Consider the following 15,368-nt stretch of genomic DNA (forward strand, 5'->3'; position numbering starts at 1 on the left):
AGTATGTATATTTAATCTGTTATCACAATAATTCCCTAACTAGAATTTACCTCTCCTTGATCTGTGGACATTTAGAAACTGAACTCAGTGAAGTATAGAGACAAAGTACATTCTGTCAAGTGCGTACATCTGGAGTCTGGACTACTCGAACTGAAAAATGTGTAACTTACTTACATTGCCAGAAGAGATTCTTATACTTATCATTAAACAATTGGATTTAGCTTCAGTGAATAATTTATATAATACCTGTAGAAGAACGAGAGATGTGATTTGTCTTTTCAAAGTAATGAAGAAATGTTATATGTCTTGTAACAGAATGGCTTCAGCACATATACTCCAGTTACCATTTTTCAAAGACATTTCCCCTTTTATAGTAAATCTGAATTTGGCCTGTGTAAGCAATTTAAATAAAACGCTTTTACTATCTGCAATAAGAAGATTAAAGTGCTTAACAACAATTAATGTGTCATATACTAACATAAGCATTATTGACTTTTTACAAATTTATAAGAACTGTTCTACTATAATAGATGTTACTCTTGATTCTATATTTGATAAAAAAAATGTAAAAACTTTGCAAGATGTACCAAGGAATATTTTACTGATGTGTCAGGATGTGTTTGAGAAATTTAAAAGCATACATTTTATAGGATCACTGCTAAATTTGGTTTATAATACTTATACTTTGTTTATGTTACAAAAAACTAAAAACATTAAATTAAAATTTAGTATCTCTCCACTTCATAATGTGCTGTATACACGATTTGCATGTGACTTGGTGCCAATCAGTTTTGATGAAATTGTAATATCTTCAGTTAATACAGAACATGACATAGAATCTTTGAACAATCCACACTTTCCACACCATATAGATAAATACGAGTACTTTTTACTTACTATGTCAAAATCATGTGAAACTCAAATTTATTGCACATCATTATTTAGAGACTTCATCAAAAATAATTATAATAAAGACCCAGGTTCTTTAACAAGTTTATGTGAGCATTATCCATCCTATAAAGCTGTATTTTTATTCTGGAATAAAGAAACAAATGTATTTAATGAAGGTTTCTTTAGTTGCTTACAAAGACATCTTCAGCCTTATTTTGTATACTGCATTGACATAACTAAAAACCAACTTGTCCCACATAATTATGACAGATTTTACATCAAGTATGAGGATCCTCTTATGGAAAATCCAGCTAATAGTCATGATAGAATTGAACCTTCTTGTAAGAAAATAAGATTAGGTCAACCAAATATAGTAATTGATTATGATGACATTTTTAAAGAAAAAGAAAGAATCATGTTATCAATTTACTTTAACTATTCTTCAAAACAAAATCCAATAGCCTTATCACCATCATCTAACTTTTTAACCAAATTAACATATTTAAGCTTAACAGGTTCTATACCATATAGTAGTGAATTTTTCAATGTGTTATTTCGTTGCTGTTTACAATTGGAAACATTAAACTATGAAGATAACTTCAGTGTAAATTATATAAAATCTATTGCTCGATCTATTCCTTTGAGCAAGTCAATAAAAAATGTTAGATTATTAGGCAAGAGAATTGATCATCGAACATTGATCATGTTTTTAAGTCAATGCAGTAGTTTAGAAAATGTCCATATAGTAGAGTTAAGCAAAGAGAATTTTGAAAATAATGACTATCGACTAATGTTTCAGAAGTGTAAAAATTTATATTGTTTATACTTATATGCCCGTATAAGTGAAAACAATAGAAATAAACAGCTAATGACATTAAATAGGGCAAAGGTAAAATCTCAACAGCATCATATATCGGTTAAAGTAATTAACGTTGACTTGCATGGCGCACTACATAGCAATCCATTTTCATATTTATTCAAAATATAAATACTTATGATAAGAAGTGATTGTTTTTATTATTATAACTATTGCAGTAACAAAAAAGATATGTTAATAATGGTTCGATTAGTTTACAAGGATCTTATGGATGTCGTTCTTTATCAAATTTTTGGTTTAATTTTGACTATTTTTTCTTTAATCTACGTTTTAGCCTACACTATAGTTTTTTGTAAATTTGGAATTATAATCGGAGGTGATTCTGTATGTATAGCAGGTTGCCTCGTATAATTGGTTACACAAATGAACCTTAAACCTTATTGAAAATAAACTAGGCTGATAGTTGGTTTTTCTTTTCTAAGTACATTTAAAGGAAAAAAATTAGATAAGATTCATATTCGTATGTAAAAATACAAGACATTTTTGACGCCTGGGAGTTGGCACGCTAAAGCCGGTATTCTAGAACGTCAATCGAACTTATCCAGTTTCGAGAGCTGTTTACCCTTTTTTATAAATCTTAACATATTTAACAGCTCTCACGACGAGATAGTGACTTGAGATATCAATTAGAATATGGACCTAAGTCTTGTGTTTGAAATCTGAATATTTACTCTGTTTTATTAATAACAGATTTTGTAATACCTCTGCTCAGGACTGCCAGATCGAATAATTGGATCCGCATATAAACTTGAACTGAAACTAGACAAAAAGAATACACGTACGTGTATATTTAAGTCCTTACCATATTCATTTTGCATTATTTTAAGGGTACTCACCAAATGCTCGCGGTGTAATCGAGCAATTGCAGTGAGCTTGCTCTCAAATCTCAAAAAAGAGACGTGTAAAACAGAGATCTTTTATTTTTTCCCTCCCCAATGATGCCAGTAACATGTCATTTTCTTTTTACAAATTTCTTTATCGCTGTTTATTAACGAAGCAAATCTAACCAAAGCGTCTTCTTTCTTCAATTTAGTAAAATGATGACGTAGATCCTGGTGGCTCTTTTCTGTATAAAATATAAAGTTTTTCTTTGTCCATTTAAAAAAAATAATACAACAATAAATGCTCGACGCGTACCATTCAAAAGATTTGCCAAAAAACCGCCAGACGGGTCGAGCACGAATGCTAGATGTGTAACATGTTACATTATACCGCGACCATTTGGTCAGTACCGAGGTCCCAGCTTTAGAGACTGCAGTAAGAGCGAGGCCCCAGTAGTGCGTTGCGTCGCGTCGTCGTAACGGAACAGCGCATTGTATGCCACACCTGCGTTGCGACGACGCACGATGTCGCAGCGCAAGGGTGTCGAATCAACACTGGGTCTTTCTTGAACCAAAGATATGAGAAAATCAATATCAATCTCCTGTTCACTCATGATGTTAAAAAATGTCGTTACGCTCGTCTAGCTTCCCCCTCTGGTCTCTTCTCTGTCCGTCGTCGCAGCGCATCACCCTCCCTCCCGCTTCGTCTCTTTTCCGTCGATCCGTTGAAATATCGCGCGCGACGACGGTCTAGTGGGGCATGTTATAAAAAATATATATAAAATGACGCAGCGACGACGCAACGCAGCGCAACGTACTAATGGGGCCTCGCTCTAAGTGGTATAAATTCACGATTAAGTTTACGCGACTGGTCACCCCATTCAGTTACCTATTGGGTAACACTAGTTATCTGTCAAGACTTGGATTCTATCATTTATATGACTAGAAACCACGCTAATTAAAATATTTTGTTGCTCCATTAAAGCATACTAATCAAAATTAAAAGGTAATAAGTCGTGTTTGGTAGTATCTACCATACATTATAATATTACTATTGGTGTCAGAACTCTTTCAAGCAATTTATGACCAGTACTTGCTACTGATCGCCGGTTTAAAATAATATGACAACATCGAAATATTTTGAAAAATGTTTCATTACTGTTGGCACCACACGATTTGATTTACTTTGCAATGAAATAGTATCGTCTCCTGTTCTGCAAGCCTTAAAGAGATCTGGTTGCAAGAATATTACATTTCAAATTGGAAAAAGTAAAATGGACCCAGGCGACTACGATCTAGATGGAATTAAACTGCATTGTTACAGGTTTAAAGATTCTATAGAGAATGATATAAAAAATTCTGATTTCGTCATAAGTCACGCTGGTGCCGGCAGTGTTTTGGAAGTTTTAAATGCATGTAAACCACTCTTGGTAGTCGTAAATGAAGATCTCATGGATAACCATCAACTAGAATTAGCAGAACAAATGCAAGTGGATGGTCATTTATTCTATTGCACTTGTGATACCTTAGTTTGTACTTTAGACCAAATGGATTTTAGTTTATTAAAACCATTGGAAAAAGCTAATCCAACACACTTCCTTCAATCAATGAATAGACTGTTAAATATACAAAATTAAATATGGATATGATAAATATATTTGGCAGAAGGTTGACCACACAATAAAATACAAAAAGGATTTTTCTACAAAACTTTCCATATTCTATTTTCCATCACTTTGTGTCTATATACATTCAATGATACACACAAAGCGATGGAATGCTTTATATATATTTTATAGATAACCTAAATGATGTATTCTTTTATCCTCATAAAATTTCCAAACGAAACACAATCTTTATTAATTAAACATTTTGACAGCAGATTTACAAAAACATGAAACAAAATAAAATGTGATTTCTACAAACTATAGTCTTATTTATAATCAATGAGAAAACTGTCTTATAAATACACCAATAAGATAATTTAGACTAATTTCTTAGCCTCAAAGAAACTCTTAAGGTGCCTCATTTGCCAGTACCCAATTCCCAAAAGAACACCAGTTTGTAATAAACTCCACCAAAGTACTCTTTGATTTGTACTTTCAGATGTTTGTCGGAATCGTTCTTCTCGGTGCTGTAAATAAGTAAAAATGTTTATTGCAAATATGTGGGATGTAATAGTATTTACATCCCAGAAGGTTAGAATATGCCATAAAACCTTAGAGCTGTAAACTAACACTGGAGAACTATATTTAAAATCATTTTTGTAAAGAGATTTACAATTTATAAAGAAACTTAATCATAAATAATAAAATATTGCTTTTGATATGTATTATTCCATGTACCCTGCAATTTATAAAAATTTTACTAAGTAAGATAGGGTAAAATAAGTTTAGTGTTGGCACTATTTATACATTATTACTAATAAGGAAAGCATGCTTACTCTTTGGTAACTTTGTTCCTTAGTGATTTGATGAACTTGGTCCAGCAATTGTCTAATTCTGAGCTGCAGCTCAGTAAGCTTGTCTTTTTGTGCTACATTTGCATAGTCAACAGCATGTTCACCCACTTGAATATCAAGATGTACCTACAATTATTTCATTTATGTAGAAATGTTGAGAAAATCTATACAAAACTATGGCATAGTTTGTCCCGACTAGTTTTTGAAAGTATGGTAAAAGTAGAGGCCTGGAATTCCATCTAACCCTTGAGAAGGCAGGGAATTTAATTTATATATTAGTTTTAGGCCTCAGATTTTTGTATATGTTTCATGATAATTTGTTTGTTTGAATAAACAAGTAGGGAATCAGCTTTTAGTGCTTGAAAGACACTATCACACTTTTGGGATCAAGTTATTTTAGTTTTTTTTTTCAATGTTATTATTCACAAGTATTAAATAGACACAGGAAACCAATTGGTGTACAACAGGGATCAAGCCAATGACTTTAGAATGAGAGTTGCATGCTGAAGCCAACACAGCTTCTAATAATTTCATTACCAAGATAAGATAATGCATTTTGTTCTTTTTAAAAGTGTTATAGTATTTGCAATCAAAGACATTTTAAATTGAGATTTTAGCCCGCTGTCATTTATTGTACAGAAGTCATTCTCAGAGTTCTCTCCTGTGTACATGAGGGGAAATTTGAGCTTACCCTTAATTGAGATCCAGTAAACCATGATGTACTGTTAGAATACATACAAATTACATGTTCTCCAGGTGTTGTTGAAGTAAATGAAATCATACCCTCGGATGAATAAACACGTGATAAGAGAATTCTATCATTTGGTTCTCGAACCTCAACATGCATACCAATGCCAGGAGAAGAAGGCATGAATCCTCCTGATCGTGGGTCATATAATTCCACCTTATAATTCACTAAAACATACATAAAACAGTGATTTAGTTATTACCTAACATTTTAATTTTATTCCTATCGCGCTTAATTTTTAATGATTAAAAAACTGTACATTTTCTTATAAATTAGCAAAAGATTACCCAGCACTGTGGTATCATCCGGTATTTCTTCTATGAAACATTTTCTTTCACCTTCTGCTATATGGAAATATAAACCACAACACAGATCTAATGTTATCAGCAGAGGTATTATAGATGAAAAACGAATAAACATCTTAAATACACAAAAGGTAAACTTATAAACCGTAGAAATGTAGGATCACGAAATCAATTGCAGACGGTGAGGTTCTATTTTCTGTCACGTCACACACGTCATCTTACTTTTATGATCACAAATGACATATCTGGAGCCTTAGAGAAAGCTACTTTGCGACAGGCGTGATGCACTAACGCTAAGCGACGTTGTGTGAAAACTTGTATGAGCTATATGTCACTCACATGACTTTAATATTAGTAGGTCACGCCTGTTGAAAAGTGATTTCGTCTCAAGCCTCTCATACGATAGCTTGGCTACACTGTTTGTGATCCACAATGCAGATGAAACGGGAATACCACCATGATCAATCTTGGCCAGCTCTTTTATCTTCACTCCACGTTATTCCAGCATCCTTCGCCTCTGCAATGATGCTTTGTTGCCAAGTCTGTTTTGAGTTTCCTTTTGCCTTGAGGATTCCAGTCGAGAGCTTCTTTGGCAATGTGACTTGGATCCCTCCTGATTCGTACAAAGCTCTTCGTATAATTATGATAGAACTTCACTTACAGGTAAGTTCGTTTAATCATCAATTATACTCGAGCTTTGTCCTCAAGATTAGCATAGATTACATGTAGATGTTGAGAGTTAGAGTTAGTTAGTTATTGCCTTCTTGTAAAAATGACAATAAACTTAAATATAAGTATGTCGGAATTGGCTCAGTCATCAGAAGTAAAGCACGAAATACGATTTAATTAATAATTTAATCAATAAAAATAATAGCAGTGAGGGAGAGAGGTGACAGTCGGTTAAGACTGCGATCCGTGCACCTCGACGCAACCAGAGAAATGCGTGCCGATACTTTTTTTTTAATGGAATCTCACTGTGGGCCTTAAGGGCCTTTACAGCTCAGCTTGGGCTGTTTTGGCGAGCGTAGCTCGGCCTGAAATCGTGCGTGCCGATACAGCGGCAATTCGGGTTTTATGAACCCAAAACATAGTGGGGCGATGACGACAGGTAGACGTGCCGCTAGCGTTAGTTATCTTTGTCTTTTTTGTACCAACTACCTACCACCGCCGTCAAGTACATTATTAGCTGCATGCTTTCAGCTATCAGATTTGTTTCCTGTCTTACCAGTAAATAAGTATAAGATGGAATTGAGTTTGAATCGAATCATTAATAATACATGTAAAAATGACAAATCAGAGTTATTTTTCTGATTTATTACTCTATTGTAAAATTTATGAAATGTATATGAGCTTCCGCTGAACATAGCTGTCTTTCGAATGAGATCTACATTAGGTAACACCTAATTTATATGCCTTAGAGATGGCAGCGTGTCTGGTACTGTAGGCTGTAAAAATACTTATATTAATTCCACAGCTATCCAAGGTGGACTTAATCCAACTACTCTACAACAACAACCAAGTCTGGGAGGTTACTGATTTATGAGGTTTTCTTAACCCAATAAATAAATAATCATTATTGAAATGTAAACATTGTGTCTTGTTTATGTAACAACGCAATGTGCACACAGGGCACAATTCGGCACGATCATGACAACAAGGTAATATCAGTTCCGGTTGTATTGCGCCAGCCCGGGATATTTTGATTAAGGATGGAATCTTAATGTTTACTAAATTATCAAAAATATATATTTTGTAATTATGTTTTATAATTATATTATCAATCTGATGGTATCAGCGGCTGGACTTCCAATCTTGAATCACCTCGATGTTGTCGATGTCAAGGACGTTGTGCTTGTGCATACGCAATTTAATTTTTAAATTCTTGATTTTTTTCCATAAATCCTAGAGATTGTTACACTCGACTTTACGCTTACTAATCTTGAAATCTTTTTAAAAAATAAAATGCGCTGTGCTGCACAACGAAATAAATGTGCGAAGTGGCGGAGCACTAAAATGTGAATAGCGATCGTTGACATTACCTTCATCTTCAAAAATGAGTGAAAATGTTAAAATATGTGTTTTATCTACCCTCAACCACAGTGCGGAATGGCACGATATGTGCTACTACATGTAATCTATGCTAATCTTGAAGACAAACCTCGAGTATAATTGACCGTTGACTACCGAAAAGCGTAAGCGTTAATGTTTCTTCGTAGCACTGTAAAGGCGTCGCTTATTGTATGTTGTAAACACGCCTTTTGGGCCTAGGCTACTGACTGTTGACACGAGCTGTCATTTTCATACACTACTGTTGAGCCATCTTGTCTAGGCCCCCTGAGCTATGCTGTCGACTTTGACGTGGTGTAGTAACATGTCTCTTGGCTTAACGTAGCCAGATCAGAGGATTTCCCCCTAGATATAGGGGTTCTCAACCGAGTTAGGGGCAGAATAGGGGAAAAGAATATTTGTTTTTTTTTTTAGGGGAAATTACTAAAACACGCCAAATACAGTTTTTTGCTATTGTTTATCACGTTCCTGATTTTGGTACTAAATTGAAATACGAACCTTACTAATTGTATATTCGTTTAACGAAAAACCGAATAAAGCTTGAACCTGTCAATCCGTTTTCTATTACAGATACGTTGCCTTTCATATCCCAACAATTCCAACATGACCGCCGCTTTAAATAATTGCGCATGCCTATGCCACCATCAGTTTGGTGAGGGCATCCTAGGGGATTTCTGGGGGAAATCAAATTAGTCTAGGAGTACGTCACCGAGACCATCTGGCAACACTGCGTCTTGACTGCGAATAAAGCTTTTTCGACAATACAATTACGCAAAAGTGGTAGTGTATGTAGAATACTTTTCGGTAGTAATATGGCTAGACAACCACGCCATGAAATTAAAAAAGATCAAATCTCCTATCTCACTCAACGGTACTGCTGATTTCTAAAGCGCGGCGGTAACGATTTGTTTTAATATTTTAAATTATTAATTCTCAAACTAAAACTTTAAGATGAGCTTTGATCAAAGTCACATACTACATTCGACACAAAGAACGCCTCTCAAAGGTAATCGCGTAAGACAACTTGTATCTCGTGAAGACACTCTGAATCTTACTCCAATACTCAACGAATCTTCTTACTTTAGATCATTTAACGACAGTAGTTTGAGACAAATTTTGGATGAATCATCAATTGTTCTAAATACTGGAACAGCTGGAAATGGCTTAAGTGAAATATTTTTTGAAATAATTCAATCAAGTCGGCCAAGTGATGTTTTGGATACGTTGGCAAGGTTAGGTCAGGCTTGTTGTGATTCCCTTGAGTTGGTCGAACCATGGAATCGTTACAGTGCACACAATTACTGGTTAGTAGAAGAAGCTAATACCTGGAAACTGCTGCATTGTTTATATGCAGACTTATTAATTGAACATCCAGAATCATTTGAAAGCATTATCACACAAACCACTCTGTCTCAACAAATTTTAGTAAATGCTTTATTTCAAAGTGACCCAGAACTGAGACTTTTTCAGCTACTTGTGGACTGGCTAGAAGCCACAGCTGCATATCAAGACCAGGCAACTAGAACTACAGCTCCAGTTATTTCAAATAACATTCATTGGGGTAATACTCTCCATCAATTACTTCTTGGAACAAGTTTGTTCAATAAAGAAAGAAATACAGCCATGGTCACTAGAATAGATCCTGATGCTTCAACCCGTCAAAATAAAAATATTCATTCTGATGATACAAAAGATGATAATGACTTATGTAAAATGGTTTTTACTGAACTTCGTTGTGGTAATTTTAAAAATGCAGTTTCTCAATGTATAAATGCAGGCCAAGCATGGCGTGGAGCAGTGTTACAAGGATGGAAGTTATTACATTATTTACCTAAAGTAGAATCTGATTCTACCATTGAACTGAATGGAAACAAGTCACGGGATCTCTGGAAATGGTGTGCACTTGGTATAGCTACCAATTCCTCTGAGAATATTCACTACAGAGCAGCAGTTGGAATATTATGTGGTCATTTACAAAGTGCTCTTACAGCATGCCAAGGCAATTGGGAAGATTTGTTGTGGGCTCATTTGAGAGTCCAAATAGAAACTAGAGTGGACAAATTCTTACATGAACACTATGCTACAGCTGAAGCTAATACTACAACACCAGAAGTTCTAGAACTATTACAAACTGACTTGCCCACTTCTGAAATATCTTTGCAACAAATTTTTAGTGCTGTCAAGTCATTATTAGATGGTAAAAAGGAATCAAATTATCAAACTTGTCAAAGACATTTAATGTTGGGACATATTAGATGTGTAATGCAGGACTCTTTACTATGGCTTCAAAGTGCTGAGGACAGATTTGTAAGATTTCTTGCCCATCTGGTTTTAATTTTACGTCAAATGGGTAAAGATCCTCAACATGATACTGGTGACATTATTCTAGAAAAGTATATAACACAATTGATTGAAAACTTAGTTGAAGGATCATGTGATTGTCCAGAGCTTATTGCTTTCTACATTTCTACTGTCCCAAATGAGAAACAAATAATTCTATTTGCTGAGTTGATGGATAAAATACATAACAGTGAAAACCGACAAGATACAGTGAATGCTGGCAAAACTGCTGGAATTGATGTGGCAGCATCAGCTAGAGTAGCAATTAAAAAGTCCATTACAGAAATACAACAAAATTATGGACATATTGATAGTACATTCACACAAACAACAGTAGTAGAAAAAGATAAAACACTAATTAACAAAGTTATTTTGTCATTAGAATGGCTAGCTCTACAGCCAAATCAAGTAGCAGAGGCACTTTGGTTAAGTAATGCAATGGTTCGAACATTCATATTTATTGGAAACACAGAAGCAGCTATCAATTGCTTAGGTAGTGTTAAAAATATGTTTTCTGAGGTTATAAAACAACTGAATCCTACTTCCTCTGAGCTAAAAGAACATTTATGCTTAAAAGCTTATTTAGAAGCCCTAGAAGGGTTTGCTACATGGTACAGACATTACATTAGTGGACAGCCCAAGGATGTTGAACCTTTGCCATCAAATGCAACATTTGCTGACAAAGTTCACCATGAACAAAAAGTTGCTCAAATTGAACAACAAAAGGCAAGATGGAAAAATACAGTATTACACCAATCTCGTCACACAAAAACCTTACTGTATAACACTTTATTATTCCCAGGAGGTTGGCTTCAAGATGAAAATGATTGTACATCTTCACAAAACTTTTCAGAATCAGAACAAGAAGAAAGAATAAAACAATTAGAAACATTGAGAAAGTTATGTATACCAGAAATTGTGATTTTGATTATAAAAATTTTACAAAGCAATGATGATGTTGATAATCACAAAGAAGCAGTGCAGTTAAGTGATTTGATAGCAGCAGAAAATCGCTGTTTATACAAAGTTTTCACCAAAGCAAAACTACAAGAAATTTTAGAGAGGATTAAAGAATCAAGTTTAATTCTTATAGATAAAGGAAAAGATATTTTTGGATATAATTTAGTTGAATAATTTTTGTTGATTACCATAATTCTTTTTAATAAATATTTTGTGAAAAAGAAAATGTTTTCTTAGATTTGAATAAGGAAGTTCTAATAAAAAGTGTCTATTTATAAAATAATAGGTTTTTATTTTAGTTTAGTTAACATAGAAAACAAATCTTGACTTCTTGAGGTCTTGACTGAATTTGTTTTTGTGATAACACCTTTATGTACAAATAAACAATACCTACATATTTACAGTTTATGATTAACAATAATTGATATTTGAACAAATTATTATGTGGAGACTGTGACAGGATTCAGATTTATTAATTGGTTACTGCTCTCTGCTAATTCTGATATCGACACTCTGCCTCTTTGTTTAATAAACTTGGCTACAGCCTCTAATTCTGTCAAGGCAATATAAATAAATTTTCCTCTGTCATCAATAACACCTGTTAACTCGCCTGATTCTTGCAGTTCAGTAATTCGGTCAATAACTGCTTGTGTTTTTAGTTTGAAATGTACTGCAAGATCTTCAAGTAGAACTACTTTTTGTGTCTGAAAAATCATTGAAGTACTAAGTAAAAAAAATATTTTCACATATATAAATTATTTAAATTGTAAATAATAAATGCAAATTATTAAATAATTTATCTTAGTTTGTTAATTATGCACGCAGCATTCAACCCTATGTTGCATGTTCAAACCCTGGCTAAGTATCAATAGATTTTTTTTGTACATCCAAATTAAAACTGCATAGAATAGTGATGACAATCTCTTCATTAGTTTTACTTGAGTATTTGTAAATCAGGTATACTAAATTATTCACCTATATGTGACTGTAATAATAATTATTTTGCAATAATCAGTTATCAAATGTATAAAGATACTAAGTTAAGAAAGCTTACCTTAATATACTCTATAAAGTTACGCAGAAGATTAGATGCATCTTCTTGCTCATTTTCATCAAACCCTTCACCTTCAACAGTAAATGCAGCCTTTAATGCTTCATATTCCTCTTGTTCTTGTTTCTTTCTCTCTTCTTCTGCTTTATGGAGAGCTTCTTTAATTTTTCTTTCCTCTTCCTAAATTAAAAAAAACAAACCCTGATTTTGTACCAAATAATTATTTACATATAGGTTGCAAATAAGTTTCGTTAAAAATAATTATGCTTGTATAAAATTTAATATAAGTTATATATGTAATATATCAGTAAAATTATTTAAAACCATCTAGTGGCAAAGGTATTATAAATAGTTTTAAAATATTTATACTACACCATGGTTTGAATTGGATAAACTCAGAAAAAATAACAATTTGTATTTTTATGACATCAATCATCTTTTTTCTTTACAAACAGAAACCAACAAATTCTTAACTTCTTTTAAGAGAATATGAAAATTATTGCCTTTTAAAATAAAACAGAAGATACTCAGGCTTACAAAGATATTAATTGAATAAATGTGATAAAATCTTTTAATAATACCTCTTGTTTTTCTTCTAATTTCTTACGTTCCTCTTCTAATTCTAAATCACGTTGTTTTTTTATCTCTCTCATCTTTTCTTCTGCTTCTCTAGCTTTTTTTTTCTCCAGTTTAGCTTCCATTTTAGCTCTTTTCTGCATGAAAACATGTTAGTATAATATTGATTTGCATGAGTTGATTCACATAGTATATTAATATCGTATTAAACTTAGAAGACTAAACTTAATAATTTTACTGCATATTTAAACAACTACTAGAAAGAACTAAATTTCACCTTTGCTCCCATTTTATCATCAATTTCCATTGTCTGGACATCAGATCTGTCTTCATCTTCTACTTCTTCATGAATGATAGGCTCTTCATCAAGTGGAGCAGCATGTCGTGCAGCTAAAAATATGTCATTTTTTAAGATTAATTAAGAGTCTTAATAACAATATTATTTATTGTATTTTATATATTTTTCAAACATTATAAGGAACTCTCTGGAGTCAAAACAGATAATAATATAATATAATTAGCAAATTGAGCTTATATCTTATTATAAATAATGATTACTAATACCATACCATTTGCTCTCATACGAGCCCGTTGATTTCTTACCGCTTGGACTCTTCCTGGACCTCCATCTCTTTGAGCAACAGCTCTTGGTCTTGCGGCATCTAAAACCACTAGAAGGGTTAAATATTTTATACTCAATCTCAAAATTATAAAACCTTATTATATTTATCACTTACGTTTCGTATTAACTTGTGACACACGAAGAAATGCAATAATTAAAATAATTAGAACAATACCACTAACAATAGCAGCAATTATGAATGGATCCATAATTTGTCTAAATACCAAATATCTTTAAATCCAATTACAAATGAAAAATAGGTAGATACACTAATAGGCACAATATTCTTAATATATGTCTTAACCAGATTTACTACAAGTGTCAGCAATCACCACTTAACCAATCCAATAGTGTCTAGTGACTACTGTTTGTGTTTGGTTGGCACTAGACACTCGAACACGTCATAATTAAGTCAGTTGTTTTGTAGAATTGCCCATCCACACTCTCGACGAGGCGACACGATGGGAGCGCGAGAGTGTGGACGGTGCGCCCATGCCACTTCGTGTCTCCTTGTATCGCCTTGCCAACTGTCCCCTTTTTGTCGATTTCTGGGGCGCGAGTCAAAGGAGGCGAGAGTATGAACCACACTTGCATGCTTGATCACTGTATTAATAAATTGTAAACTACTACACGGTAAGGACGCGTGCGTTTTCTTATTTATGATGATGGAGTGGAGTATTATACTATTTGTGTATGGCTTTAATATAACTTTAAATAAAAATCATGACTAAATATATAATTTAATGGAATGATATAATTTTTTTATTTGTATTTGAGATATATTGTTGGGCACATGAAATAATGCGGATGCGAGAGTGAGGACGGTGCGCACGTGCCCCTCGCCGCCTCGCTTTCGCGCGCGAGTCAAAGTTTGTGCCCAATTACGAAACAACAAACTAATGAATTACTAGCGACCTATAGGAAAAAATTCTTTGTCGATTCAATTAACTGCTTCTTAATAAACCTAATAAAATTGCTTTAAAAATTCAAATCAAACATTCATAATACGTTACACCAGTCCTTTCTTACATTATAAAAATCCATGTATATGTAATTTCACATAGGTTAAAGAAACTGTTCACTATCCGTCATTTACACATTTTTGTCTAGAAATAATAAACCGTAATAATAATTAGTATGACAAAGCTGGGATTAAAACTTTACGAAAACAAAGAATTGCAGAGTTTCTCTATTTTTTTGGGTATATATTGTTTACAATATATACATATACATACATTATACATGGGAAGCCATTTTTATATAATGAATAATCATTATAGTTCTACCTTCCAAGCGTCTCACTTTTCTTTCACCTAGCTCTACTCTACTATGTATTTGCGTTAATAAAATTGCACGTGCATAGGCTTTTGCAGTGCAAGGATTGATACTGGCTGCGTTCCGTTTTACTCAGTCCCTGTAGTTGTATCTCTTTTCATCACAGCGGAAACAGACCTTGCGGGAAAGAGACGAGTACATTAGTTAAAAAATAATTAGACTGATTAAGATTTTATAAATAAGGATATCATAATATAATGGGTGTCTATTCATTCCGCCGTTGCTCTAGCCTCTATCCACTGTGCTTAGAAGAGTCCTCCTCCTAAATCACAGATATCCTTATACTGAATATAGCCTATGCTCAATCCGAATAT

At 33.4% G+C, this 15,368-nt stretch overlaps 5 protein-coding genes across 6 annotated transcripts; 3 read left to right on the forward strand and 2 right to left on the reverse strand.

Moving 5' to 3' along the window:
- Positions 1–110: 110 nt before the first annotated feature.
- Positions 111–2,258, forward strand: LOC123713063. The gene has a single exon (XM_045666551.1). The coding sequence runs from the start codon at positions 158–160 to the stop codon at positions 1,877–1,879; it is 1,722 nt and encodes a 573-aa protein (XP_045522507.1). The 5' UTR covers positions 111–157; the 3' UTR covers positions 1,880–2,258.
- Positions 2,259–3,274: 1,016 nt separating this feature from the next.
- On the forward strand, positions 3,275–4,226 carry LOC123713065 (UDP-N-acetylglucosamine transferase subunit ALG13 homolog). The gene has a single exon (XM_045666553.1). It carries the CDS (start codon positions 3,711–3,713, stop codon positions 4,224–4,226), a length of 516 nt encoding a protein of 171 aa, XP_045522509.1. The 5' UTR covers positions 3,275–3,710.
- A 1-nt stretch (position 4,227) lies between these two features.
- LOC123713064 (transmembrane emp24 domain-containing protein eca) lies at positions 4,228–6,328 on the reverse strand. The gene is made up of 4 exons (XM_045666552.1): positions 6,086–6,328; positions 5,742–5,965; positions 5,033–5,176; positions 4,228–4,723 (listed from the first exon to the last, which is right to left on the reverse strand). Exons 1-4 carry the CDS (start codon positions 6,216–6,218, stop codon positions 4,574–4,576), a joined length of 651 nt encoding a protein of 216 aa, XP_045522508.1. The 5' UTR covers positions 6,219–6,328; the 3' UTR covers positions 4,228–4,573.
- Positions 6,329–8,916: 2,588 nt separating this feature from the next.
- On the forward strand, positions 8,917–11,740 carry LOC123713684 (nuclear pore complex protein Nup107). Its single transcript, XM_045667487.1, has one exon. It carries the CDS (start codon positions 9,122–9,124, stop codon positions 11,642–11,644), a length of 2,523 nt encoding a protein of 840 aa, XP_045523443.1. The 5' UTR covers positions 8,917–9,121; the 3' UTR covers positions 11,645–11,740.
- A 7-nt stretch (positions 11,741–11,747) lies between these two features.
- LOC123713686 (DDRGK domain-containing protein 1) lies at positions 11,748–14,105 on the reverse strand. 2 transcript variants are annotated; one of them, XM_045667492.1, is made up of 6 exons: positions 13,835–14,105; positions 13,667–13,768; positions 13,375–13,487; positions 13,103–13,234; positions 12,525–12,701; positions 11,748–12,174 (listed from the first exon to the last, which is right to left on the reverse strand). In XM_045667492.1, exons 1-6 carry the CDS (start codon positions 13,926–13,928, stop codon positions 11,911–11,913), a joined length of 882 nt encoding a protein of 293 aa, XP_045523448.1. In that variant the 5' UTR covers positions 13,929–14,105; the 3' UTR covers positions 11,748–11,910. The 2 variants fall into 2 exon arrangements, with proteins under 2 accessions (XP_045523448.1, XP_045523449.1); XM_045667493.1 differs by having other exon boundaries at positions 13,667–13,759; positions 13,835–14,100.
- Positions 14,106–15,368: the final 1,263 nt, after the last annotated feature.

The sequence above is a fragment of the Pieris brassicae genome, chromosome 8 (genome assembly GCF_905147105.1).
Source record: "Pieris brassicae chromosome 8, ilPieBrab1.1, whole genome shotgun sequence".
Classification (NCBI taxonomy): Eukaryota; Metazoa; Arthropoda; class Insecta; order Lepidoptera; family Pieridae; genus Pieris; species Pieris brassicae.